This window comes from Bos javanicus, chromosome 13 (genome assembly GCF_032452875.1).
Source record: "Bos javanicus breed banteng chromosome 13, ARS-OSU_banteng_1.0, whole genome shotgun sequence".
Lineage (NCBI taxonomy): Eukaryota > Metazoa > Chordata > Mammalia > Artiodactyla > Bovidae > Bos > Bos javanicus.
Window position 1 is genome coordinate 57,735,700 of NC_083880.1, and position 27,705 is coordinate 57,763,404.

General features: G+C 44.8%; 1 protein-coding gene across 6 annotated transcripts; it reads right to left on the minus strand.

Moving 5' to 3' along the window:
• Positions 1 to 1,409: 1,409 nt before the first annotated feature.
• On the minus strand, positions 1,410 to 27,705 carry STX16 (syntaxin 16). Of its 6 annotated transcripts, none has more exons than XM_061437032.1 (9): positions 26,643 to 27,705; positions 18,881 to 18,892; positions 12,233 to 12,340; positions 11,478 to 11,618; positions 10,216 to 10,381; positions 9,097 to 9,188; positions 8,438 to 8,581; positions 6,988 to 7,068; positions 1,410 to 4,321 (listed from the first exon to the last, which is right to left on the minus strand). In XM_061437032.1, exons 1-9 carry the CDS (start codon positions 26,721 to 26,723, stop codon positions 4,217 to 4,219), a joined length of 930 nt encoding a protein of 309 aa, XP_061293016.1. In that variant the 5' UTR covers positions 26,724 to 27,705; the 3' UTR covers positions 1,410 to 4,216. The 6 variants fall into 6 exon arrangements, 5 of the variants coding, with proteins under 5 accessions (XP_061293016.1, XP_061293019.1, XP_061293017.1 ...); XM_061437035.1 differs by lacking the exon at positions 18,881 to 18,892 and adding an exon at positions 22,503 to 22,669 and having other exon boundaries at positions 26,592 to 26,681; XR_009740405.1 differs by lacking the exon at positions 18,881 to 18,892 and adding an exon at positions 7,520 to 7,622 and having other exon boundaries at positions 4,233 to 4,321; positions 26,592 to 27,705.

Sequence of the window (27,705 nt, forward strand, 5' to 3'; positions counted from 1 at the left end):
GGCTCCAGCTCTGGGTTAGGATCAGAGTCCTGAGAGGATGTTCAGGACATCAACAGGGTCAATTGCACACGGCCTGTCCTACCACCAATGTGGGTCCGCGCAGCACAGTCATGCCTGAGGGCCAGCACCCAGGGAGCTCGCTGCCCAGCAGGCAATGCTTCCAATCACCATACCTGCAGATGCCTGGAGGGCCACCTCAAGAGAAAGCCACCCAAACCTCAGTGGGAACACGACCCACAAGATCATCTCTTGAGAACATGAGCCCAGCAGGGCACACGTGAGCAGCTACTTCTCCTGCAGCCCATCAGGACGGAAGGTTTCTTTAATGTCTCGTGTTCATTGTTCAGATGTGTCCGACCCTTTGCAACCCCATGGACTGTAGGCCGCCAGACTCCACTGTCCACGGGATTTTCCAGGCAAGAATACTGGAGTGGGTTGTTATTCCCTTCTCCAGGGGATCTTCCTGAACCACGGATTGAACCTGGGTCTCCTGCATTGCAGGCAGATTCTTTACTGTTTGAGCCACCAGGGAAGCCCTTGGAGAGCAGAACTGACAGCGGACAGAGCCAGCGGCTGACAAGCAAGCCGGGGGCTGTAGTTCCAGTCCAGAAACAAGGTGAGCGCACAGGAAGAGGTGGTTGTTTCTTTCACATTGTTCAATGGGCTCTGAAGATACTGCATTGCCCTGAGCATGGGGCAACCTCCAAGGACTGAAAGCCTAGCTGGCCCAGGGGACCACCTGCAATCAGCTCACACATCCGTGTGTACAGACCCTGGGGTGTACCCAAAGATAGATGCCTGGTGCACCCCATCCCCCGATGGCACCTCCCATCAGGCACACATGGGTGAGAGTTAGCACTGAGTTAACACAGAACCATCCTGGCCTTTGAGAAGAAATACAGTCCTAGCTTTGAGTAATACTGGCAAACACTACCCCTGAAATTTTCAGATTAGCAGGGCAGGAGGACTTCAAAGAAGTTCAAGTCTCTGGGAGCCCGTGTGTAAGAATTACTTCTAAGCAAGGCACATGTAACTAGGTTTCCTTGAAGATCTCCAGTGCTTCTTGGTGGGTACACAAAGCATACATTTTTCTAAGAAATGTAATTATCTGCCGTTTTTGTACAAAAGTCAAAGTGTTAGTCACTCAGTCATGTCTGACATTTTGTGACCCCATGGCTGTAGCCCACCAGGCTCCTCTGTCCATGGGACAGTGGGTAGCATATTGATGGGTCCCCTTGAAAGCATTTATCAGACAGACAGACTCCCCAACACTAAGGCCAAGGCCTCAGCACACAACAAACAGTCATCGGTCCCCAACAGTCACAGAGCAGGCCAGGCTCCCCTGAAACATGGATGCACTTGAGGAAAACAGGCAGCCCATCATTAAAATTACTACTAGGATAACAGAGTGTTCTTGAATCTGATGATTGCTTTATTGTACAAAAAGTTTCCAGTAACAGTAAATTAGTTTTCTAAAAAGGACAAAAAAAAAAGTCGTTTTGGATAGAAGCGCTTCACTAATTGCTTTATTTAAGCACACACACACAAAAGTCTTATCTGACCAATTAGGTTGGAAGGTTTTTATTACCTTTAAGAAGCCATTAGCTAGCATAAAACACTGAAAGCTCTTGTGTCAAAACAAATAAATAATGCTCTCTCAATTAGCAGAGACTGTGGTAAATTCGTTAGAGATGAACACGGCTTCACGCCCAGGGCCAGCAAGTCAGCACCTCCCCCCACCCCAAATTAATAAAACAAGAGACAGTAGTGCTCAGTCCCCATCTCGGGAAAGATGAGGAGCTCCAGGGACCTGACAGGCAATGTCTATGGGTCCCCCCTCCAGCCCCGGTCAACAGAGCCGTGCAGGCCACGTCACAACGGGCAGCAGCGAGGGCAGAGCCAGGAAGAGCCACCTTTGCCACCAGAGCCATAGGCGAGACAAGGAGAGAGAGGACCCTTGGGTGCCAGGACACTAATCACTAACCTCCCCTTCCAGCCTGCCTGCTGTTGATCTGTCCCCAGGAGGTGGCAACAGAACAGGAGTGTTTGGTGGAGCCTGGCAAGTTGGAACACGTGCTCCAGCTGCTGCTGGCCTGGGGACACGGTGATGGCAGCCGATGGCTGGGCTTCAGCTGGTGCTGCCGGGGATCCAGTCAGAGGGGGCAGCTGTCCGGATCCCAAACAGGATCCTTCAAGCCATCCCTAGTCAGATTCATTATTTTACCCAAAGGAATTGGATAAAAAATCCAACTAATCACCCTGTTCACTAAAAATAAATACAAATAAATAGTGATCCTTTCTTAAAGGATTACGTTCCTTCAAGACTCAGTGAGCCTAAGCACTGGAAAAGCTCCCCTACAAGAACCCTTAACACCATCCCAGGCTGTCTAGGAGGGGAGCCCCTCATCTGGACAGCCCCCATCCTGGGAGCAGCTTGACTCCCTGAGCTCAAAACCACTGAGGCTAAAGAGCCCACAGTTGCTCTCAGGAACCAAGGAAGCCCCCCATCTCAGGGGCAATTGAGGAGGGGCTGGACCTCATTCCCGGCCTTCCTCCTTAGTAAGTAGCTGTCAGGGAATGCCATGCTACTTCCTGATATGCCAGGGATGCCTTTAGATCACCCCACGCCCACGTCAGGAACAGGGAACCAGGGACTGCCCGGCTTCATGAACCACTTGGGACGGGAAGGCTGGGCAGTGGTCTGCGTTTTAAGCACATGACCTGTTTGGACAACTTGAATCTCGGGGTTTGAGTTTAAATTTCTGGAAATAACTTCAAAGTCAATTCTAGAGAGACAGGTTATGTGACTGGTCCAAATAAAACGTAGCACACTTAATGAGGTCATGCTCTTTTAAAACATTTTACAAGAGGTAAAAACAATGGAAAGCCATCAAAAATGACACAAAGACCATTAAAACTATACTGGTGTCTCAAGACCCGTTAAAACACAAACAACTTCAGGTTTCAAAGTTATCATCACTTTCCACATTACTCCACAGGTCCAGGAATATGTTTGAGCACCATATTGATAATAGGTAAGTGAACAACAAAGTCCTGCTTTGGAGACCGGATTCATGCTCACACAAATGAGGGGTTTTCTGAGCCAAGATTTTCACAAACAGCAGGAATATGCCTACCTTCTGGGCATGTTCAATGGCAATGGAAGGGCCAATAAATCAAACCACTGGGGGAATATTTTACTTTGAAATGGAGTCATGTTTGGTTAATAATTTGAGACCCACTAATCCTAAATAGGGTGACCCATTTAGAATGGCCTCCATGTAAATTCACAGTCCATTAAATGGTGTCTGGCTTGAACAGGTCTTTATGTAGTTATTATATAAGTAATGGATTGAGCAAGGATGGTTGGGGATGGGCACGGGGACACACCGGCCAGCTCTGGTGACTTTTCCGACACTGCCGAGTGCCCTTTTAATGTGAGGTTCTTTCAAATCATCAACTCTTGCATTTGGCTGGTTCTGCTTAGTAACCCCTTTCGGTTTACAGGAGAAAATGCAGTGCACAAATCTGAGATGAGGAATACTCCATTTACAATTAATTTAAACTTATGAAGCTGTTTTAACTGGCCCATCTAAATGTGTTAATTAACATCAATGATGGTTTCTTATTTTTCACACTTTGTTACTCTGATCATTAACAGTGATGGAAAAGTTAAATTAAGTTAATGGGGAACGGATTATAAATTCTTAAAGGACTTCTCAGTTTGTTTTCAACTGGAAAATACATAGACAAAGATGAAGAGGCAATTTTGCCTCTACTCATAAATTTCTGGTACCAAATTTCTTAAAAACCAGATGGTTTAAAAAATTTTTTTCCAAAAATTCTTTTAACATGCTGCTCAAACATGATTGCTTAAAAAAAAAAAAAAGAGCATATACAGGTATGATACATCGAATAGCGTGACGAGGCCTGTAAACGTTCAACTGATATTTTCTTTCTGAAAAACAAAACAAAACAAAACAAAACAAAACCAAAGCGAGAACTCATCTCTATTCCGCAGCAGTATCCAAGGTCCTTCACGTCTTGCCAATGAAGGAAAACAGATGCCCCTTCCCCTCGTGTGAGCATGACCGGGCTGAGGAGTCCATGGGACCGCCGCCACCCCAGCTAGGCCGGGGCCGCACCTCCGCCAGAGACCCCGGGCGCCGGGCCTCGTGCCCGGGTCCACGCACCACACACACTGGCCCGATGCCGCTCAGCGAGACTTCACGCCGACGAGGACAACAGTGAGGACGATGATGATGACGAGCAATATCAGGATCACGAGCATCTTCCGGTTCTTCTTCTGATACTGCTCTGCCTACAGAAAGAGGAAGGAGAAAGGGTCATCATTTTCTCCAAAATCAAGTCTGCCTCGTTTCTGGTCCTAGCTTCTGGCTATACCTGCACACCCAACACCTCTGCCACCGGCTCCATCATCACAATCACTGCCATTAACTCCTAGAGTTCAGTTGACTCCCGTGACCCCCGAGTTCCCTACCTACAGGCTTCATGAAGCACCTGCTGGGGATCCACCATCACTTGAGGGCCATGGGAGAAGTCTAAGGCTCTGCCTTCAGCTCCACACAGCCTGCCTCTCCTTACATCCCCCTCCACTGACCGCAAGGACCCACTCTTTCTATGGAAGCCTCTCACTTCCAGACACGGTTCTTTGGAGGAATGCACAGCTCCTTCATTGAGAAGTCAAACTTCTGGCTCCAGTGACACCAGCCAGAAGGGAGAGAAGTGAGGGCCCCAGAGAAGCTCTTCTACCTCCTCTGAGTCTGCAAACAAGAAGAAATTCATCCATGGAAGTATTGAGTTGGCCAAAAAAGTTCATTCAGGTTTTTCCATAAGATGCTACAGGAAAACCCAAACAGACTTTTCCATCAACCCAACAGAAACAGGAAAGCTGCCCCATGGGGTCAGGTGCAGAAAGAACCCACCCAAGCTGAGTCATCCTGTGTGGCTAGTGACACACGCCTATTGTGCAGGAACGTGACTCAGAGAAAGCAGAGGGGAGGAGAGAGTATCGAAGTGTCCCTGACCACATGCTGCTGGTGCTGCTAAGTCACTTCAGTCGTGTCTGACTCTGTGGGACCCCATAGACAGCAGCCCACCAGGCTCCACCATCCCTGGGATTCTCTAGGCAAGAACACTGGAGTGGGTTGCCATTTCCTTCTCCAATGCATGAAAGTGAAAAGTGAAAGTGAAGTCGATCAGTCATGTCCGACTCTTAGCGACCCCATGACTGCAGCCTACCAGGCTCCCCCTCCGCCCATGGGGAGAGCACACTCCCCACACTTCTGTGGACGGCACTGCCTCATGGCAAAGGTGAAAGTGAAAGCGAGGGGACGGCTTGAGGGCAGCACCTGCTCAGAAGGTCCAGCCTCCCACGCCCACTTCTGCATCCCCACCAACCTTCTGACCAGCAGCTCTGTGTCCTAAGTGAGCCCGCCCACCCACCAGGCCACTCATCCACAGGAGGAAACCTTAGGACCCGTTCACCCATCTGGAGAGCCTGGCTCGGAAGAAGTGACTCCAAGGCCCCGCCAGCTTCAGATGAGCTGATCGCCAAGGTAATGGCCAGCCAAGCCGAAGAGAGGACAGTACGTGCTCACTCTTGTAGTCAGTAACCATCACTGAAGCTGACACCAGGTGATACACTTTAAAACCTCTCAAAATGATTTATAAAGTCAAACCTTAAACAAATTTTTTAGTTCCCACTAGATATGTACACCCTCGTGGAGAAAGCTGTTCCCCTTTATCTCTGTTGTATTACAAAACATATTTTGCTAGTTTTTATTTAAGAAACTTCAAAACCGATGCATAATTCAACAGCATATGAAGGCCCAGATATTACAGAGTGAGAAACTAAAGTTAGCTTTCACGTTTTTAATACATAAAATGTGGCAACCAAATGAACCGAATGCTTAAAAAAATTAAAAAGCCTCCTATGTCCACAAGGCAGACCTCCTCTTTCTCAGTGTCTGCTGGCGTCCCACCCACTCCTGCCCTGCACATGGTAACAAGCATATAGAAGAGGAAGGTGAGGGTTCCTGGTCAGACCTGTGCGAGGCCTCACCTTCCATAAACCTGGCACCACGGCCAGGTATGGTCACCTCTCCCACAGGAAGCGACTGGTCTCAGAGAGATGACAGAGAAGTACATTAGTGAATCGAGAAAATGACCATCACACATGGCTAGGAGTACCGCTGTCCATGAGGAGATGGACAGAATTTATTTCATCTGTGAAGTATTTCATTCCTTCTGAAGAAAACATGCAGCCAATTATATATGAGAGTCACTCAGCAGTGTACATATGTGCTTCTCATGGTTGATTACAAGATTTTTAAGGATGTTTTCCATTTATTTTTAACAAATATCATGAAAAACATTCTGGAGACAGCCATCAGAGTATTAGCAAAGAATGAGAAAGCTAATACTCTCACTTCAACAGACTACTCTCTCCTCAAGGTGGTACACAGATATACTGTGGTAATTAAAAGAGAAAATTAGATTTTTATCTTCTCCAGAATGAATCCCCAGCAGCAATTCATCAGAAAAGTACCACAACAAGGGAGGCCTGAGTCAGCAGCTACCAGCAGACAGAACGCGCAACACGGGTTTTAACAAACACCCACTCAATCGATTCCCTAAAACAAGAGGGCCTAGCCAAGGAATAAAGTATTTTCTAAAAGGAAGAAAACCCCGACTCTTTCCGAGTTTGCTGTCACAGAAAGGGGTTCTCAGCAACTTCAACTCTGCATGTGGGGTGCACTGGGATTCACTAATTGCAGGGAAACGGCCACAGCCCACACGGTGGGCTCTGAAGAATACGACAGGCTGCATTTTCACAGCCCCATCTCGAGCTGATGACAGACGAAAGTGCTGGGGACAGTTAAGACAGAAGACAAGCCTCGTATGAATTCTTGATACGGGAAAACAATTCTTCAAATTCTCAGCTACTGAAAGATATGCCATTACCTTGTGGAGCTGTTTCAAGCCGTCTTCAGTTTTGATACAGGACTGTTCAACATTATAGTCGATTCTATCGAGGACGGTACCCTGGGTGATAAATGACAGTCACAGACAATCAACAAGCGCAACTGGGAAAATGGAGCTTCAGAAATGAGAGATGCAGATTGCAGGCATTGTCATCCACGGGATTATCTGTTCTACTTGACTGTGGGGTAAAGGGACATCCTGTCAGCTCTGGAGTCCATCACCAAGCAGAGTGAGGTGCTCAGTGGCAGAGTGCCGCCGTTAGCTGCAGGAAAGCCTAGCTCATGAGAAGAAAATACTGACAAATTGAGGTTTCTTTTTTGGGTTTAGCCACTACAGGATACTCCATATTCAGGCTTAATGGGGCTTTAAGAAATACATGGTTCAGTGGAAACAGGCTCTGAGTGGTGAAGGGCTTGCTTCTGTGCCCATCTGTGGCTTAAACTCACAGGTTCAAGGAAGCAGAGAAGGCCAGTTAAGCCAGGCCTGATTAGAATGAGGTCTGGAAACTTACTATCATGTCTGAGAATCTCCACACGCCTCCATGGGTCAGAGCAAACACGGCTAGCTCCAACACACCATGTAAAATCACACGTTCGCCTCCAGGAGAGTTTTGCCTGTAATTTTTTAATTGCTGGGTTCAAACAGGAAGAAGAGAACACCAGGCTCCACGGAAGGATGGGGCTCTGAACAGAAGTGTGCTGCGTTGGGAGACGACAGCACGAACAGTTCCATGAGAGCCACGGGAGTAATTAACCTAACTAGATCTTCTACAGCCTTGTCTGCTCTAGTCTGCAGCTGGTTTCGGGGGATCAGGACCCAAATCCCCACTGGCAAGATAATAAAACACCCTAATCAGATTTTAACAGTGAACAAACAATCTAATTCTACTTGAGGGCTAGTGGTTCCAGTTGCCTTTACACAATAACCTGCCAAAATTAGATGGGAAAACTTATCCATCGTCACAATCACCGCTGAGCGTGGGCAGAGCCAGCCAGGCTCCCGGCACGGGGTGCTCCTGGGAGCAGCCCTGGGATGGAGGCAGAGGACGTGAGCACTGTCACTGACACCTGTTTCTCATCTAAAAAATAGTTTATTAGTATTTTTATGGGGCATGACAGCAGTCTGCATAGAATTTGTACTCGTATATACATACACACATACATAGTGAGTCGTGAAAATTCCCTGGAGTAGGAAACGGCAACCCACTCCAGTATTCTTGCCTGGGAGAGTCCCATGGACACAGGAGCGTGGCAGGCTAGAGTCCATGGGGTCACAAAGAGTCGGACATGACTGAGCACACACACTGTATATACACAGAAGGAATAGGTTACAACTGCTTTCCTGACAGAAGTGCAGAATCGAAAAGCCTGGGGAAGAATGAGGTATCAGGGCAAGAGAGCCCACTGACGAGGCAGGTAAATGCACACACCTGTTCTACGATCATGGCTCCCAGGTCCCTAAATATCTCGTTCAGGTCAGAGATGGACTGCACGATCTGGCGAATCTCCCTCTCCCGTTCCTCCACCAGCAGCGTGTTCTGCTCCACCAGCACTAGCTGCTCGTCTGTAAAGCCCTAGCCAAACAAAAAGGACGAAATGTGCACATGAAGTACGATTTTAGATATAACTTAAAGAAAATAAAATTTGAAACTATTTCTATAGAGCACACCACACACAAGCACTTATTTTTCCTAACAAGAAAGATCTCCCTGAATCAGCGGGCTCTAAAGCACCACCGGCCAAAGCGGGGACACAGAGAACCCCTGTCGGCAGCTGCCCCAGAGCCAAGCGGCAAAAGCACCAGGGAGAAGCCTGCGTGTCTCAGGGTTCTTCCTGGGAGTGGGGTGTGCAGACTGCTTTCCAGAAGATTCTGGAAGGCACCTGACAAGGTCTCCGTGCAGTCTTTAGAAAGGAAGAAACAGTATGGCCCCCACGACTGTTCTCCCGCCAGCTGCAAAGCACTTGATGGATGTGCACGCCACACAGTGCCAATCCAGCTGTGTCTCAGGGAAGCTAAAGGTCCGAAAAGAGAAGGAAACAGAGCAGAGTGCACATGAGCAGCAGGCGGGTCTGTGGCCCCGACACGTACCCGGTCATACAGAGTATTATCCTCGCCATCGTCCATCAGCGGTACTGATGTAGCAAAAAAATGCTGGGATCTTTCCTCTCGATTCTTCATGCCTGTCGTGGATAGGAATTCACTTTACTTGAATACGGAAACCGTTCTGGTTACTGTTCCACCATTAAAAGGGGGCATCTAGAGTAAAACTCAACAGTCAAAATGGAGACATTCTTGGCCACTTTAGAAGCAGCCCTGCTCACCTCCAGCAGAGATGGGGGACAGTAAAGGACCACAACCATGCAACAGCAGGCAAGCATTTGGGGTTACTTAGGACAGAAACCACACTGCGAGTATGAACAGTTCACTGGGTGCCAGGTGAGTGACAATGCAACACCATCATCTGAGACGCTCTCAGTGGAGCAGAAACACTTAGCTGCTGCTAAAAACATTTAAAACATTAAGTATTTCTCTCTAAAAGTATATCTGCTAAGAATTCCAAGTGGCCCTAATCAAATTTTAGAAGTAGTAAAATGAAAGCACAAACACAAATATGCCAGTTGTCAGGAGGGAGAACTAGCTTTTGGGGAGCATATGGGGATATCATTGATTACAATGGCAATACAGAAAAAGCCAGTTTATGGGTGCTCTGAATGAGGATGTAGGTGAAACCTGACTTTGCACTATTTGGGAAGGAAGGGAGGCTGGGAGAGAATGTGTCTGCTTTAACTATTCCCAGGTAAGGTGTTTAGACAGATAGGCAAATATAAAGCTTCAACATGATTACAACTATTTTTACCCATTTATCAGCAGCTCCTGCAAGCCTAACACCTAGAAAACTACATGCTTTTATAATATGCTAGATTGATTTTCAAATACTTTAAACTTGACAAAAGAGTTTCTCTTTTGTTGTTTTAGAGGAGGACTGTCAATGCCCCATGGGGTGGCCTCAACCTGGATGTGGCTACCTCTGGGGGCAGAAAGAGCTACTTTCTACCCCGCGAAGTAAGAGGATATGCAAAGGCTAACCATGAAAAGCAAAGGACAAAATGGAGAACCAGCAGAAGAAGACACAAAACACAGAGTTGTCCTGTGACCTGAGCGCTGGGACGCTCGTCACTGGAGAGCCTGGCAGGGGTGGACACTCACGTCGGAGGTAGCTGGACTGTGCGTGCCGGAAGCTGGTGGACAGCTCCTGCAGGGCCTGGGCCAGCGAGGCCACCACGTTTCGGAGGAGCCGCTCCTCCTGCTCCGAGCAGGCCCGGCGGGCCCGGCTGGGCAGCGCCTGCACCGCACGCTGACACCTATGGAAGAGCTGGGAGGACAGGGGGCGCTCACAGTGGGCCGGGGGCCCCAAGGTGCCTGCATGCCGGAGTGAGACACACAGGGGCTCTGGCTGCACAGGCTGGCGCTGAGGATGGCCAGGAAATCGCAGCTGAACCAGACCTGAACAGATGCTGAGTGTGCACATGCGTGCGCACTGCTCCTCACAGCCTTCTCATTTAGTCCCGACAGCCACCCTAACTAAGAGGCAGGTACTACTATTATCGTTTCCATTTTACAGATGACAACACTGGGGTCTGAGAAGTTAAAGGAGAATCATATTACTGTTAGTCGCTAAAAGCCAGGACCCAGATGCTCTTAACACCCCAGGGCTTCCCCACGCGTCATGCCCCATCCTGTGCAGCGGCAACCCAGGACGTGTAAACAAATGAAAAATGTAACTGCTTATTTATACACTAGTCACACTGCTTTTTAAGATTTTTAAAGTATCTTTTTAAAAAAGTCTTTATTGAGTTTATTACAATATTGTTCCTGCTTTATGTTTTGTTTTTTTTTTGGCAAGGGGGCATGTAGGATCTTAGCTCCCCCAACCAGGGATGGAACCTGTGTCCCCTGTGTTGCAAGGCGGATTTTTAACCACTGGACCATCAGGGAAGTCCTGAGTCACATTATTTTAAAATTACTCAAGTTTAACATTTTACAAGAGACACTTCCAGGAGGCTGAGTTTCTCTGGGATATCAAGAGATTCAGCCTGGGCAACTGCTCCCCATCTGTTCAATTACAACTACCCTTTTTTTTAAACAAGAAAAAAATTTGCAAACTAGTATACAATAGAAGTTACACATCTTAAAATCAAATGATTGAACTCAATAATGCTCTGAATTTAATTTTCAGATCAATCCATAGTAGTATTTAAAAACAATCAAAAAACAGTCCCCACTCCTGCAGGACAAGGAGTGCAGATGCTGAAACCTGGAGGAGCTCAGGGCCTCCTGGGTCCCTCTGTGAACTTCAAGCTGGGAAGCAAAACTCTAGGCCTCATTTAGCACTGTTCTGTGGGCTGGCTTTTGAGAGGGTGAGGAGGCCGGGAGACCAAGTTCCCACCTGAGGACCCCTTCCCCCTCACCTGGGTGATCTCCTGTGTGGTTATCTCAATGGCATGCTCCTGCTCGCTGCTGTCATCCAGGGTAGGTCGGTTTAAGTGCTGGTCATGAAGGCTGGCTAACTCCTTCATCTTCTGTTTAATCCGCCCAACATCATACTGTATCTAAACAAATGAAATCCCAGAGCTCTACTCTCTCCCTCCAAGTGTCTGTCTGCCTCTGAGACAACCAGCTACACGCAAGAGTATGGAGCTCAGTCTTCAGCCAATTCATAGTTGACTGAGCAACCTTTAATTCAAACCACCAGACATTCAAATACCACTCTTTCTGGTTACACAGTTCTTCAGTTTCTTTCTGTAATTCGGGTGTTGTTTAGTCACTAAGACAGGTCCAACTCTTTTGTGACCCATGGACTGTAGCGTGCCAGGCTCCGCTGTCCATGGGATCTCCCAGGAAAGAACACTGGTGTGGGTATCCATTTCCTTCTCCAGGGGTTAATCTTCCCAACCCAGGGATCAAACCCGAGTCTCCTGCATTGGCAGGCGGATTCTTTACCACTGAGCCACCAGTTACTACTAAAACCAAAATCACAAGCATGCCCACAGACATACACACCCTTCTTGTGGTGTGTGACCTGAATAATTCTAAAGCCAACACACTTACAAGGACATGCATTCAAGTTGCAGCCAAATCAATCTTTATGGCAGATACCTTAAAACATATTAATGTCATAATTACCTCAATAAATAAGAGAGTGTGAAACGAACATTCCACTTACTTCATCCACTCCATCCACCCATTTAGGAGGGGACCGCTTTGTCACACCAATTGCGGCTTCTGGGTCCAAGCTGATGCCTGACACCAGAGCCATGCGATCATCAGCGAGCTACAAAGAAATAAAGGGACATTAAAAATTATTCAAATTCAGTCCAGACAAGCACACTCTCACTCCCTTTTAAATGTCGCTCACTAAGACAGAAATAGAGGAGCAAATGCACTTGCCTGGATTACAAACTTGCTTTTGATACTGCTAGGATATGGAACTGTTTTCCTATCTTTCCACGTACCACTTCTTAATTTCCTTGGACATACTTGTGAATATGAATTTGACTTGATCTGGCTATGAAAATGTTAATGAAAAAGTCAACAAGAGATCCTTAAAAGAAAAACCTTAGTATTGTACTATGATGGGGTGGCATGAAACTCAGCAATTCATTTGATCAGACACATTAAAAAAGAAAATATTCTAGGCTATAAATGGAACCAATGCAAACATTTCAAGGTTTACTTACAGACACTTAGCTTATTTCGTAAATAGGGCTGATCCAGTTATCTTAGTCACAAGATCATTAATCAGGTTTAAAATGTGTCAAAGAGCTGCCTAAAACAGTCCGCAAATTATCTACCATTTGGCAAAAGCAATCCTTAAAATCTCAAGGCAATCTTACACTGTCACTCCCTTTCTTTGGTTAAATGTCCACAGGCAACATTTTCCCTTATTTTCAAATGATCTCCGTAGTACTTGTTTATTTTACCTATGTAATACACTGCCTTGGAAAGCTTTTAAGAATGGGAGAGAAATCACAGGTTTGGTGTGGTTAAACTGTTCTCTTGCCTGGAGGCAGTGAACAGCTGAAAGGATCTTGAGGTACCCCTCCAGAGTTCAGAATTTATAAACGCCAGTTTCAAAAGATGCAAATGATGATCAGGAAATAATGGAAAACAGCATATAGAAGTCTGCTACAGGTAGGACTTTGTACATTTTCTAAATCGCACTGCAGAACTGGGTAGAGAATGTATACTGCTTTTCTTCACCACTCCCTGCATTTATCTAAATTTATTTTTTCACTCATTCGGCAAATTTTTTTTTTTTTTTTTCTAACAATAAAGGAACAAAGGCAAAATTTTTAACATCCTCAGATAAGGATAAAAGGGGGTAAAAAAAAAAAAAATCACACAAGGAAAAGCCTACATTAAAAGAATTCTTCAAGCAACAGCCCTAAACCCGGAACAGGGAGATTACAGCAAAATTCCTAAAAGCACACTGGAGTCTTGCGTCCGGCTCTGTCACAGCGGGGGAGGCGCTGCCCCCACTGGCTCGGGGGTGGGGGGGTGGGGGGGGGCGTCTGACGCAATGACCACGCTGAAGGGACCAGCCGCCCCAGCAGTGCTCCCTGGGCATATGAATCGTGATCAGGCCCAGCGCCTTCCGCAGTGGCGTGGACCCTGCAGGGCCAGTGTCATTTCAGGTCCTGAACAAATGGTGCGTCACCCCACCTGCGCTATCGGGGCTCTGCGTCTGTGCTGTGTAATTCTCAACCACAGCCACCTTGTTTGTTTTTAAGAGTTCACTAATAGGAATTTTACCTTCCTTTTATTATTTTAACCCTCGCACAAGCTAGGTGAGCTAGGGGCTATTATTCCAATCTATAAATGAGGAAATTGAAACCCAGAAAAGTTAACTAGCTTGCCCAAGGTCACAAAGCTATTATGTGACAGATTAAAACCTGGGTTGGCTGACTCCGGAAGCCCCAATCACCCCACCAGCTGCCAATCACTTTGGCAGGCCCATGAAATACAACTGCAATTTGCTAAGAAAATGTTATCAGGATAACAAGCCCTCACCTTCAAACAACAACAACACAAGACACAGTCCTCGGATCCATTTCCCACCAGCAGCACCAGGGACCACAGGATAGGCTCAGCTGGGCACAGAGGCTGGACAAACTGGCCTCTCTCGAGTTCTGCAGACACAGCCCCTCACCCCACACACAGCTGTGTACTCCTCAAAACTGCCCCCAAAGCCACCAAGAGCTGTGCAGTCTTGGAGTGGGCACAATGACCAAACCAAAAGGGACCAACCATAGACCAGCACCCAGCACCTGCTGGCTGGACAGCAGGCACTGGACACAGAGCTGCTGCCTACCTGGAGCAGAACTTAAACCTCCAGCTGTTCCCACAAAGCGACACCTGCGGGTCATTGAGTTTCCACTGCGCCAGTGGATCATCTAACACACTGCCTGTTACTATTGAACCATATCTCAATAAAATGATGGTAGTCATTTGTTTTATTAAGAGATTCTAAACTCACAATTCTGTACTGTTGTGACTGTTAACCAAAATACACTAAACCAAAAAGATACAGAGGGTCTACCTAAGTTTATCTGCACAGTAGTAACTAGTATCAATTTCTCAAAAACAAGTGAGAAATTTTTATAAATCACATATGAAATCAGTTGAAGTGGATTCAACACTTTTTTAAGCAGTACTTGGTTTTACATAATAGACCTGTGCCCCCAAAAAATGCAGGTAAAAGACTGCGCACACACACCCTCTTTAGGCGTGTCAAGGAAGCTTGCTGGGGACCAAGGGGAGAGATGACTCCCCAGCTAGCCAGCCCCAGCTTTCCACAGGCTGTATCAGGATTGTGCCAATGAGACAGAATAGCTGATTCTCTAAGACTAAAAACTTTAAACAGGGAATAATTTGTCCCCTTTATGATACCATCTATAGCAAGAGTTTACCATGATTAAGACAGGCAGCCTTACAAGAAACGTGTCATTTATTTGATCGGAATCAGCTTGTAATACATATCACAGTATGTACCATTTAAAAAAAAAAATAGACTGTTTTAGGAAGGGAAAATCTAATGGAAGATAACCGTCAATTAAAACTGGGAACAAATATGAACATTAAAAAAATACATTTTAAATGCAAAACAATCACCCTTTCAACTTCAGAAACCTCACTTCTCATTTCAACGTTTTCTCATTTTTAAGATCCAAAATATGTTCGTTTCCAAGCTGCCATTCAAGTCAACTCAGGCCTTAAAAAGCTGTCAGGTTTTTCACTCACTTTACTTGCTGCTCTTCCATTCCATGTCCCCCCAGTGAAGAGACGATGATGGGCAGTAAAGCTTTTCTTAACGAACTTATGCTTCTCAAGTTAAAAAAAAAAAAAAAAAAACTTTCCATGTTTTTAAATAAGAAAATAATATATAAATAAAATTGTACTCCTGAGAATTAAGAATTTAAGAATTCTTATTTGTAACTCTGTCCTCTAAGAACTATAGGGTGTGTGACCCCACCCCAGAGTCACCCAGCTCAAGCGCATCAGTGCAGGAAGATCCCAACGGTTGCTCACAATGGCACGCCCACTGGCTTCTTGTTGAGTTCATCAAAGTTATCTATGCCCTCGGTCCACTTCAGACATCGACAACTGTCCCTTTAAAGAAGACCAGATAGCACGGACAAGCGCTTGATCTATGGACAGAAAACACACACACACACACACACACACACGACACAGCCTTATAAATCTTGCTGTTCCAACTATACAGCCTTCCTCCTCTTATAAAACCCGACCTTTATGAGAAGTCTGATTTAGTGTTCCATAAGATTAAGGATATGCAAAGCCTCTGGAGAGATTAGGAAAGTCAAATATATCCACACACACATGCACACTCATCTAAAAAAAAATAAACTAAGGTCAGTCATAATGCACTGGTAATAAGAACCAATACTGACAATTCTGGATCGTTTGCGGCAAGTCCAGATGGGAAGTTGGCAAACACCGCCTGGCGGCCCTGGTTTCCACCTGAGACAAGGTGGGCATGTACGTGGTGCAGTCAACTCACTGTGCTCAGATGGCTAACAGACATTTAAGGCTGAAGAAACCTCCTTCCTTGGAGGGAGTGAAGAAGCATGTTATATAAAAGAGTTGGGGGCTATCAGCACCATTTTTTTCTCTCTGATCTGTGATCGTTTTAAAATAGTGTTTACCTTTTCTGATTATGAAACAATAAATGTTCAAGATAGTCATTTCTTTATGTGTGCAAAAAATACAGAATTAAAAATTCTGACAACCTCACCACCCAGACAAAATGTTGCTAGGTTCACTAACCTTCCTTTTCCCCTCAACTCTCATAAACAAACTTAAAAAAAAAAAAAGTAGGAAGCAACAACTGCACGCACCATAGGTTATGGACTGAACCCCCACTTTCAGCCCAAGACAGACCTGCAGAGAAGACGGCGCCCTGTTCCTCAAACACCGATACCAAGGGGCTGAGACTTCCCTTCTCAATGCTGCCCCCAGCAGGGGTACCAGGGAGCAGCCCATGCTGGCTGGCCCCACGCTCCAGCCACTTCTCCCTGCCCTTCCCAGGCTATGTGGTTTGGGAACCTGATGCTTACATCTTGTAATTTTAAAAATCATTCCTTCTATGAACTTAAAAAGCCAACAATTTGGGAGATGACTCTGTCATAGGTGGGGAGTAGACGAGATCAAGGCCAGGAGAGTGATGGGGTGGTGTTCTCCCAGGGCACTCCTTACTTGTTTCTGGAGAAGAGCAGAGCCTGGTATTCCCAGGGTGCAGCTGATTTTCAAGGTGATTTGAGAAGGAGAAATGACAAACCCATGTGGCCACCATGACACAGTCAGGACAGCGTGCTTGGGCCTCACCGACACAGGGATGGCCTCCATCTGACCCACGTCGGGGGCAACTGGAAGCCCGACTGCACCCTGGCAAAGCTGGGACTCTGGACGCTGTTCACAACACGGCCCCGCTTCTTGCTCAGCACCGGGCACGCAGTCGTAATAAACACACACTCATAATTAAGTGCGTGAGTCAACACTAAATGCAATGAATTAATGAAGTAAATACAAGACATGTCATGTACAACTCACTTCATAACGGATGTGCTGATTCTGGACAAAGGACAAGAAGGGGAAGTGAACGGGTGGCGGGCTGAGGGGCCATGCGGCCTCAGAATGGACAGGCTGGGCCTCGGGGCATGTGGCCGGAAAGGTGGCTCTCACTCTGGGTCTCTGCTCCAGAATGTGGCAGAGAGAACTTGGGGTGGGGCGGGGGGAGCCAGTGTGTGGAACTTACTGCCTGAAGAGGAAGTAGGAGAGCCTGGAAATAGGTTCAGACGGCGGAGCCCTCAGGAAAGATGACCCTGATGAGCCGAGTGGGAGAAGTGTTCAAACTTAGGCCACTGTGACTGTTTCCCAGCACCGCCCCCCCACCATCCCAACCAGGGCACACTTCTTTTTGGGGGCCACAGGTTCCACGTTTCCAAACCATTCAGTAAGGGCAGCACCCATTCCTAGATGGATGGGTTTGGTTTTCAATACTAATTGGTTCTTAATGACTCAAGCAATAGACGCGCATGGTTTAAAACTATCTGCCCGACCTAAGAAAAGGGTTGGCAGTTTCCCTTCCACCCCAGACTTCCTGGAAGTTATCCATTGTCAACAGCTTCTTGTGTCTCTTTTCAAAAATCTCCCAAGTACTCACAAGCCTGAATGTGAGTTATTGTTCTTAAAAAATAAATAAATAAAACATAAATAATTTTTTTTAAAAAGAGTGGGAATTGCAGTATCCATCATTATACATCAGGCTTCTTCCCACATGGCCCTGCATCTGGGAGCTCACTGCCCCGCAGGCCTGAGACAGGCTGGAGCCTCTCACAGGCGCAGCACAGGGAGCAAGCGAGGCTGCACACTTCATGCAACCAGCTCCCCAGGAAGGGTCTTCAGGCTGTCTCCCATCTGCAGTTATTACCAACAAGTAAGGGACCCACTGGTTTCAAAGACAGTGAGTGGGTCTAACCCCACCTCACAGTTCCTACTTCCAAATTAAAACAAAAGCCAAGGACACCCTCCCACCCCCAATTTTAAAAGGGCCCTTTTAAAAATGTATATCCTGAGGAAAAGTATTTCCAACCCCTTCCTGGCTGAAACAGTTAATAGAAAACACAAAGCCAACCATCACAGTTCAATCTCTTTTTTCCTCCACGCTTTATTAGCATGACTGGAATAAAGTGCTGTGAACACGTACCCTCTCCATCTTCCGGGAGAATTGCTAATAAGTAATGAAAAGGCCAAAATCGTGCTGCTAGGAAGGGGGCCACGTAACCATTAGTCAGTCAGCACGACCCAAGGGTCACTCGCTCCATACCAGTGACACCTCAGCAGACAGCTCAACAGGTCTGGTGGCTCTGGGGCCGGCTTCCTGAGGGCTTCTGCCAGACATCACGTCCTCCTGCACCACCACCAGCCCGCCCCCACGACCCCCCTGCACAGCCTGGGGAGCCAAGGGAGCTTCGTGCATCATCTGAAAACAATCTGGCTGATTTTAAGTGGGAGAACGCGTTCAACCTTTACTGCCTCCAGAGTTGAGACACTTTCCCAAGAGTAGCAGATACTGTTACCAAGCCCTTCTCTACATCGTCAATTCACCTGGTATGAAAACACAGTAAATGAATCCTAAGGATTAAATTGTAAAACACAACAAGGAGAAGTAATCATGACAAATGCTAAAATATGTGTAAACTCTGTTAGCATTTTACATATAACCAAAGATTTCAGAGAAACAGGCATTAATTGTATATACTGACATTCAAAAATATTGAAAACACAATACCTCATCCAGCTCCTGAAGAGATATGTTGTTGCCATCAGCCCATCCAGTTAGGGACAGCGGGGGGGAAAAAAAAAAACAAAAAACAACAAAGGATGGGGACAGACAGACAGATAGATAAGGGATGGTCAGTTGAGAAAACACTGAGATTTCAAGCAACTCTTAAGTTGACTAAAAATACAGATCTACTAATCAAAGCTTTTAAAAAATCTCCCCCTTCTAATTCTTGCTTTAAAAAAAAAAGCTGTATCAATATTTAATTTACTGTGTTTTTTACTTTTATTTACTGTGCTTGTTCTGGTAAAAGAGGTAGGAATCAAACAATAAACAGCTGTAAAAATTAAAATACAATAGAAACAAAACATACTTGTTTTAAATGCAATAAAATATGGTATTTCTATTTCACAAATGTCAAATAGCATATACAATATTCTAAATTTCCCTTAGGAAGATAAGAGAGCAAAGCTAAAACATAATTTCACTGTGTCAAATAAAAGTAAATTTTAGCACGTAAATCAGCACTGCAAATACAGCAAAATCAGAACGTGAACAGCCCACAAGAATTGTCTATGGCCGTATTCAGATGATATTTGAGTGACCACATATGTAAGGGCTCTGCAAATTAAATCCCGCAGACACGGCTTCCTCCGTGGCAATAAGCAAGCCGAGAACCACTTGTCCCCGGAGAGAGACACAGGTGGTACAAGAAAAGGAAAACTCTCCCCATGTGCTTGGCATGTATTATAATAAGTCTAGGAGGCACACTGTTATTATAAGGCTATTATTAAAAAAAGTAAAAACAAAAAGGGGAGTTTTTTTTTTTTTAAGAGGAGCAGAAAGGAAGAAGCATCGGCAGGCAGAAGATTAAGTTTCAATTTAAAAGGAAAGGATCTTTTTACAATCAACGTGGAACTCTATTTTCTAAACAGATCTTTACTAATGATAGATAATGTGAACAAATAGGTCCTTTTTTTTTTTTTAACAGTATTGATTACTGAAATACTTAGTGGTGAATTTCAATAATCAACTGTGTTGATATTTTTTTTTATCCTGAGCAGTAAATTTAGAAAATAAACATAACTTCCTTATTTAAAAATTAATAGTGCAAATGAAACTGGTCTATCAGGGCCAAAATACTATTAAACAGTGACAGTAATAACAGTGTAACCACACAACATTCCTCCGTGTAAAAATTCAATTAGCTGACATTATAGGAAGCTGAAAGGCCCCTTCATTCCTTCTACAATTTGCCATGAGAGCAAGAACTGTATTTCTGTGTATACCCTGCCATGACAGCAGTACTATAAGATGCTAATAGAGGAGACAGTGTCAAATGGAAATCTGATTTAATTACCTTTTACTTTAATAAAAGAAAAACCTCCTTTTTTAAAAAAAAAAGCTAATATTTCAGCACGAAAGCACTGAGGTGTTTTTATTAATAATACAAGACACAGGGCAAAACCTCTAATTCGGTATCTCAACCTGCATATCTACCCATTTTGCAGGGGTTCCTTGGCGTCTAATCTTTGGATAAAATATTACTGCAGACCCTGGTTAAGATCTCTGCTGCACAGGAGCCTGGCCTCTTGGATTATTAATGAAGCACACAGCCCGATCTCTCAGTCTCTGCAATTATTAGTTGACAAGAGGTGAAATCAGAATCTTGGGTATATTTTTCTTTTTTTCTTTTACAAATAAGAAAATCAAGTTTTAGAATATATAAATTCATTTCCCCAAAGGCACAGGGCTGAGATTCAGACAGACCCAGGTGTTCAGGCCTCTTTCTACCCCACCTTCCAGCCTCTCTACTTTTACCAGCACTTCAGGGAGTTACTAGTGACAGGCAACGAGTACCACATCAGGAACTAGATTCAGGAGATCATCTTTTTGAAGCACATCAATCCCTCCGACTTTGCTACTTAAACTTAGCAGGTTTTGAAACTCCCCCTGCCACCAATTCACCAGGAAACTTTGTCAAGACCTGAATGAAAACATTTAGAATTACCATCAGGAAAAACCGAAACAGAGCCAAAGAAAAACACGATGCTACGCATCATCACCTTCTAAATCTTCATAATGTCTGAGTCGAGGCTTCTGACCTGCCAACGGCGTGCAATCAAGCAAATACTGAAAACTCCAAGTAGCATGTGGAATTTAAGGTCTAAAGAACTTTCTACAGAAAACTGAAAAATAAGTGGAAACCCATCTGTGTTTACTCAGGAAGTCTGGAAAAGTTGAGCAAAATGAGTTGGAAATACAGGTCTATGCTATAGTGATATTTACTTTATTTCCGTTACTGCCAAAATAAAAGTTTGCTTCACTTTCATCCAACAAAGTACCCTTATTCTCAAGTAAGCCTCTCTGCTCAAATGGAATCTTTAGAAGCAGAAAAGCAAATAGATCTAAAGAGAAATATACAATGATTTCATACTTGGATTCTAAAGACAGGGGACTAATTTTCCAACAGACTCGGCATGGACTAAAACTTAGAATCTTCAATGTGGAGGTTAAAATGGACTGGCGTGATTGTAAAGTGAGATAAAGATGTTATAGTAAAAAAAAATATATATGTATATATGTGTGTATATATATTCTTTTAAATGGGTTCCTCCTTTCTCCAGGACCTGCAGCACATGTCCAGGAAAAGCTGCCAGCACTCCTGTGGCCCACTAGGTAGCAGGGGCTCAGAGCCAGGCCTGCCTGCGTTCCTATCCCAGCTCCCTGGCTCGCCCGGTGGGCACCACTGAGCAAGTTTCCTAACTCCTTGAAACCTCAGTTTCCGGATCTGTATCCAGAGAAAAAAACAGCAGCACCTGTGTGATGGAGCTCTATGAGGACTAAGTGAGGCTACACGTGCAGAAGGACAAGCCCCAAGCCGGTGAGTGCTCAATAAATCTTGGACTAGTATCACTGTCAAGACTGAAGAAGGACTTCAGATTTCTTATAAACATATTTAACCTTCAGTCTTCCCCCCCTAAAACACACCATGTATTTTATTAAAAATAATGTGCTACTTTCAAACTAATCTAAGACCAATTAACTTCAGCTTCCATTTATAGATTGTGTATTATTTTAAAGCAGAGAATAGATTAGGCAAAGCAGCTCAAGTCCCCTCCTAAGATCTGTTTCCAGGGATGAAAGGGAATCACACAGGCCACATAACACCTCATCAGATCAGAACAGCAACCTAGCATCTACCTGTCATTCATTTAAGACTTTACACATTTTTCTTTTTTTTTGAGTGACTATTTAACACTATAAATTCTTAGCTTCCTAAAGCTAAGCTGCCTGTAACTTTTTGAATGAGGTGTTGCCTTAAAACCTGCACTTGGCAGATGGAATGTCAAAGCTACTTCCCCACAGTACTGGAGCTACTTTTGAGGATTTTTGCGGTAACATCTGGCTGGTGGACAGGGCAATGCTGTTGACTATGATTTCCTCCTTTTCAAATTAAAGCTAAGACTGCAAGGCTTGGTTAGGAGAAACAATGCATTAAAAGAGAATTTGAGAAAGCACTGCTCAATCCACAGGACTACTTACTAGAAATCTCCCCTAACTCAAACCCTCAATTTACAAATCAGGCAAAAGATGTCAGAAGAGATTAAAAGCTTGCCCAGAGACCTACATTCTGAGTCAGCCAGAGTGTGACTTGGCCCTAAATTCCCAGGTTTGGAGTCCAGTGCTCTTCCCTGTATTTCATGCTGCCCTGAGGCACAACCGTGACGGGGCATCTGAAACTGAGGCCAAAGCAGAATGAATGGGAAATGGCAACAGCTGCATTTTGCTGAGAGTCTAAAAAAAAAAAAAAAAAAAAAAATCAAACCCCTGGCCTTTCACAATTAGTTTTACTAATATCAACACAATGGAGACCACAATTAAGTAGAATTTTGTTCAGTTCTGGGCGCTGAACTTTAAAATGCCCACAGGAAAAAACCAGAAAACTAGACTTCATGCATAGGCAAGAAACTTAACCTCCCTGCCTGAGCCAGGACTGCTGAGCTAGAGAAAGGTCCGGGGCACAAGCAAGCTGCAGGGTTATCTGTCTTGCAGGAGGAGGAAAGGGCTTCCTGTGTCAGACCCTAGGGGCCGGGGCCGGGGCCAGGGATCACAGGATGCAAGACACTGACAGATGGGGTTCACGGAGGCAAGCGCTTTTTGGTAGTAATTGAGGTGGGGGTGACGCCTGCTGGAATTTCCTATCCCCATCACAGAATGCGGTCAAGGCAAGCAGGCAAAGGGGTTATCACAGAGGGAATGTTGGGTCAAATGACCTTTAGGTCCCCCCTGGCCCTTGGGACTTTGTTTTGTCACTGCATATCCTCCTTCAATTCTGCTTAGCTGTGACATATTTGCCTGAAGGATGCAAAAACCTGTTTTAGTGTGCATTTATAGGTGCACACAATGAACCATACCACCCTCAACCACCAACTTCTAGTTTTTTCCTCCAACAGGGATGTAAAATAAAAAAAAAAAGCCTGTTTAAATTTTCTGAAGAATATAGTTTTACGTGAGCTTTGTTTTGAGGTGTGTCATATGTACATTCATGCACAAACACCACTTTACAATTTCCACAGCTTTCACCCAAAATGAGGTGAAAATTCAGGCTTAAAAAAAATTGTGATATATTTCTAATTGTGAGATAATTTGCCCACCCCAATATCAACTTCTACAGCCTTTTCTTCTAACTAGAAAATAGAAATTTCAGTTTATGATTTTTTAAATTAAGTTAGACACTAGAGCTTTGTTATTTCTTTTTTAATTACCTGAGTTTTAGTAAATATATGCAAATTGTATTTTAATTGTCTTACTTGTGTTTTCAACATGACAGGTATTTATTTTTTAAGTTTTTATTTATGCTTTTTCAAACACCCAGAAAAGTATGTAAAATGGAACAGCCTCCCCTGAAATACTCATCAGTAGACTTAGCAATCAGTAAGGAACACTCTGCCTTATTTGTTTCCTTTGTGTGTGGGGGGGGTTATGATTAAATATAAAGTAAGTGATATTTGGACATTTCAATAGTAAACGTTTCAGTAGATCTCACTAATAAGTCTAACAAATTTATTGAATTTTAATTAATTTCTTAATATCACCTAAAACCCAGTCAAATTTGACAGCATTAATTTTGTTTGATTTGCTACAAGATTTTGAAAATTTACAACCCAGAAACGAGGTTTTTAAATTTGTATGAGCTAGATATGCAGTTAAAAATATTTAATAAAGTTTTTAAAAATTGTTAGACACGGCTTTTTCCCCAAAATGTTTACAACATTTTTTCAGCTTGCAGAAAAGCTGAAAATATTGTACCCTCTATGTAGTCATGCTGTCTTGCCATATTTGTTTCTGTGTGTAAATGCAGAAATAGTTTCTGTAGAATCAATTGCAAGCAAGCTGAAAATATAATAATTTACCCCTAAACACTTCAGAAATCTATGACATGCCATGTGTTTTTAATGCACACGATAAAAAAATATATACATGTGACTTATTTAATTCTAAATTAGGCAAAACATGTTTGTTTAATTGCAAAACCTATTTTCAGATAATATGAATTGACTACAAGGATTTTTTTATAAGGATATTTTAAAAGATCTGATTCTTATAAGCATCTGAGAAAAATTTTAAATAGTCAAACCAATATATGTAAAATTTTCAATGGTATATTATGTAGAAAATATTTTTTAGTGTTCTGAATTAGGTATGTATTTTTAGTTTGACTTAGAAATCTATTTTCAAGAAAATGTCTGAGTTAGCTAAATATACCTGTACATTTTCTGACGTATCTATTCTTCCAACTTGTACACATGAGCTATATATTTTAAATTATATGACTTAGTTTATATATATATTTAAAATTGCCTAAGAAATCCATTTAAAAAATAGGTTTTACTTAGAGATGCACTTTTAAAAAGCTGCCGGCTCGGACATCAGGTTTTTAAACTGTCTGACCAAATGGTTAATAATGATAACAAAAAAGCCTCACGTTATCCTATGGTGTAGTGTATTTTGAACGTTATATGATTAAAAATTTTAAAGCAAACGTTTTAAAATCAGTTAAAAACTAATATTTTAGAAATATTAACATGAGTTTTAGTTGTTTTTTTTCCCTTTCTACAAGGTAGCATAAAATCAAGCCATTTGAGGAACATGCAATTTTTACATCTTAGCAAAACTAAGGTTCCACTGAGGATTTTTTTTTTCCCCACTGAATTTCTACTCTCTATTTCTTAGTTTATTCCAGAACATTCTTTTCAAAATTAGCGCTGGAATTAGCCTGTTTTCAATTTTGCACTTAGTATAATACCTTTTTTTTTCAGTTTACAAATGTAAAAAATCTTCAAATTCTCAAGTAACTGAAAACCTACACACACTCAGTTGGTCCCTGTTTTCTATGCTTTTTGATTTGAATTTACCGTGATTTTATTCCTAAAGCTGTTCACAGTTTACAATAGCTTTTCTACATAAGCAAGATGGACAAATACATTTTCCTTTTGTGATTAACAAAAAGGAAAAACTGTCTTTATAGGTGCTCTGTCAATAATCAAGACAGATAGCCATTTTTGTGTGTGAAGCATTTAGATCAAGTCATAAAAAATTTAAAAGGAATATAATCCGTAACAGGTGAAGTAAGTGTGAGAGCCCCAAAACTGCTTATGTCAAGCATAACCCCCAAGAATCCGGTCTTAGAGTGATTTTACTCTCCCCCCAATGCTGCTTCTATTCAAACCCAACCTGTCTACAGGCAGGAGCCCCCCATTACAAATTAGTATCATAACTTTTCAATTTAGGCTACCCAGAGCTCATCATCACCCTTTGTTTAGACTATCTACACCCACTTCCTTGTTCAACAGAGCAGGAGACTGAGGTTTGGACGGGGAAAGTAGTCCTTTATCATAAACAAACAGGAAAACAACAGTCATCCTTCCAGGCCCTCCCTGTAAGAGATTCTACAGCTGGGCTAAAGAAAGGTTCAGGTTAATTAAATCAAAACCGTGGGCTATTTGGGGGGTTAATTTTCACATACACATCACGTTCGTTTTAAAAAGTTCCTATGGAAGAAAAAGCTTAATTTCCTGTCTGGGAAATAGAAAACGAAGAAGCAAGCACCTTACAGCCTCACAAACAAGAACCCCCATGAAAAACAGCAAGCAATTATTCACAGAGAACACGGGCACAGAGGGCTGCGAGGCCATTTAAAAAAAACGAACAACACAGCCCCCCCCCCAAAAAAAACCCCAACTCCTTCCTCTCTAGGGAGGAGGGCATCCTTCATTTGCAAGGATTTGGATCTGCCAGCCTGCAAACCGACCATCAGAACCAAAGTGAGGCTGTCTGCGGGGGCGGACGGGGGAAGGAGGGGGGCGCTTAAAACAAAACGGAACAAAAAGGCTTCAGGAAAAAAAGCCTCCAAATCTCAGTGCTAAAACATATGTAAATTGGAGGCGCCGGTCGCGCGGGGACAACCCGGGGGGTGGAAGGGGGAGGACGAAGAGGGATGCGGAAGTGAAGAGAGCGTGCAAGGCAGAGGTGGAGCAGGATCTAGATGCTTCTTCCCCAGCCAGGGTTATCGAAGCTCGCAGACCCCAGCCAATAGACCCCGCACTTCCATGCTAGTCTTATCTTCTTTTTTAAACAGAGAGACAGACACAGACAGACAGACAGGCAGAGCCGCAGTGCACACAGGGCGTGTGTCGGAGGCCGCCTGGAGACTCACCGCAGCAATGCTACGTGAATGCAGAGGGCTGGAGGTGGTGTGACTACTCACTTGCTCGGCTAACAGCTGCCGGTTTTGGATGGAATTATTCCGCAACAACAAGAAAGCGTCGGTTAAACGCCTCGTGGCCATGTCTCACCCTTTGTGACCCCCAGCTCAGGGGCCCCCCGCCCACTTAAGAGTCCAGGTTTATTCACTTTCTTTCTCTTGGCCTGGCCTGGTCCCCTTCGCAGGCCTGCAGCCAAGCAGGTGCTGCTCTGTGCTTCCTCCAAGCGCAAAGACCCCTCCCCAGATGGCACCTCGGCTTTCCAATTGTCTGACTCCCCCTACCCAGGGCCTGCCTTCGATCTCAAAGCACTCAAATCCCCCCAATCCTTGCGTTGCTAGCCAACTTCCCAGAGACCCCTCCCCAATCCAACCTTGGATCTACAAGCGTCTAACTGGCCAATCCGGCTTTGGACTGGAAGAGTCGTAAGCCCCCTACCACATCAGTCTCTGACACCCCCTAGGGCCCGAACCTTCTATGTCTGACTTGGCTCACACGCGTCTGGGCCGTGCTTTCAGGCTTGCCTCTGGCTCAGTTTGCCCTCCAGAGGCCTGAGAGGCCTGCTTGAGGCCCCCCTTTGGACAACCGAGCCAGGCCTGGGCCCTGAACGCCTGCTGCTTCCTGCTGGGGCCTGGTCTGAGCCCTATAAGGCCGGGGCCCCGACCTCCTGACCCCTTCCCTTTATGGGTGGCCTGGTCCTCCACTGCCCCAGCAGGCTGCCGGCCTCCAGGAGGGCAGCAGAGCCTGCCTTCACTGCCTCCTCACTCCTCTTCTTCGGCTCCCTCCATCCCGGGATCTGACTTCTGCTCAGCCCCTGGGCCGTTTCCGTGCTGTGGGTCCCGGGTTCTGGCGTTCCCCCCTGGCCCTCTTCCTGTCCGTCTCTCGAGAGTGCCCCCCTGCGACGTTCACAAGCCTTGCTCGCAACGTTCCGGGCGCGGGAGATCCCTACCCCCCTGCCCCGGGGCACGGGAGCGCTCCGCCCTCTCCCGGGGTGCAGCCGGGACGCTAGGTTCCCCCTTGCCAACTGGGCCCAGGCGCTGAGAGCAGGCCTTCGGGCAGGCCTGAGCC

What these genes read in the sequence shown, in the direction of transcription:
- STX16 (XM_061437031.1), bottom strand. Translation starts at nt 26,723, where the DNA reads ATGGCCACGAGGCGTTTAACCGACGCTTTCTTGTTGTTGCGGAATAAT. An exon ending in ATTCACGTAGCATTGCTGCG is followed by an intron (nt 12,341 to 26,591) that starts GTGAGTCTCCAG and finishes ATTTCTTTGTAG; the next exon opens with CTCGCTGATGATCGCATGGC. An exon ending in ATAATACTCTGTATGACCGG is followed by an intron (nt 8,582 to 9,096) that starts GTACGTGTCGGG and finishes TTGTTTGGCTAG; the next exon opens with GGCTTTACAGACGAGCAGCT.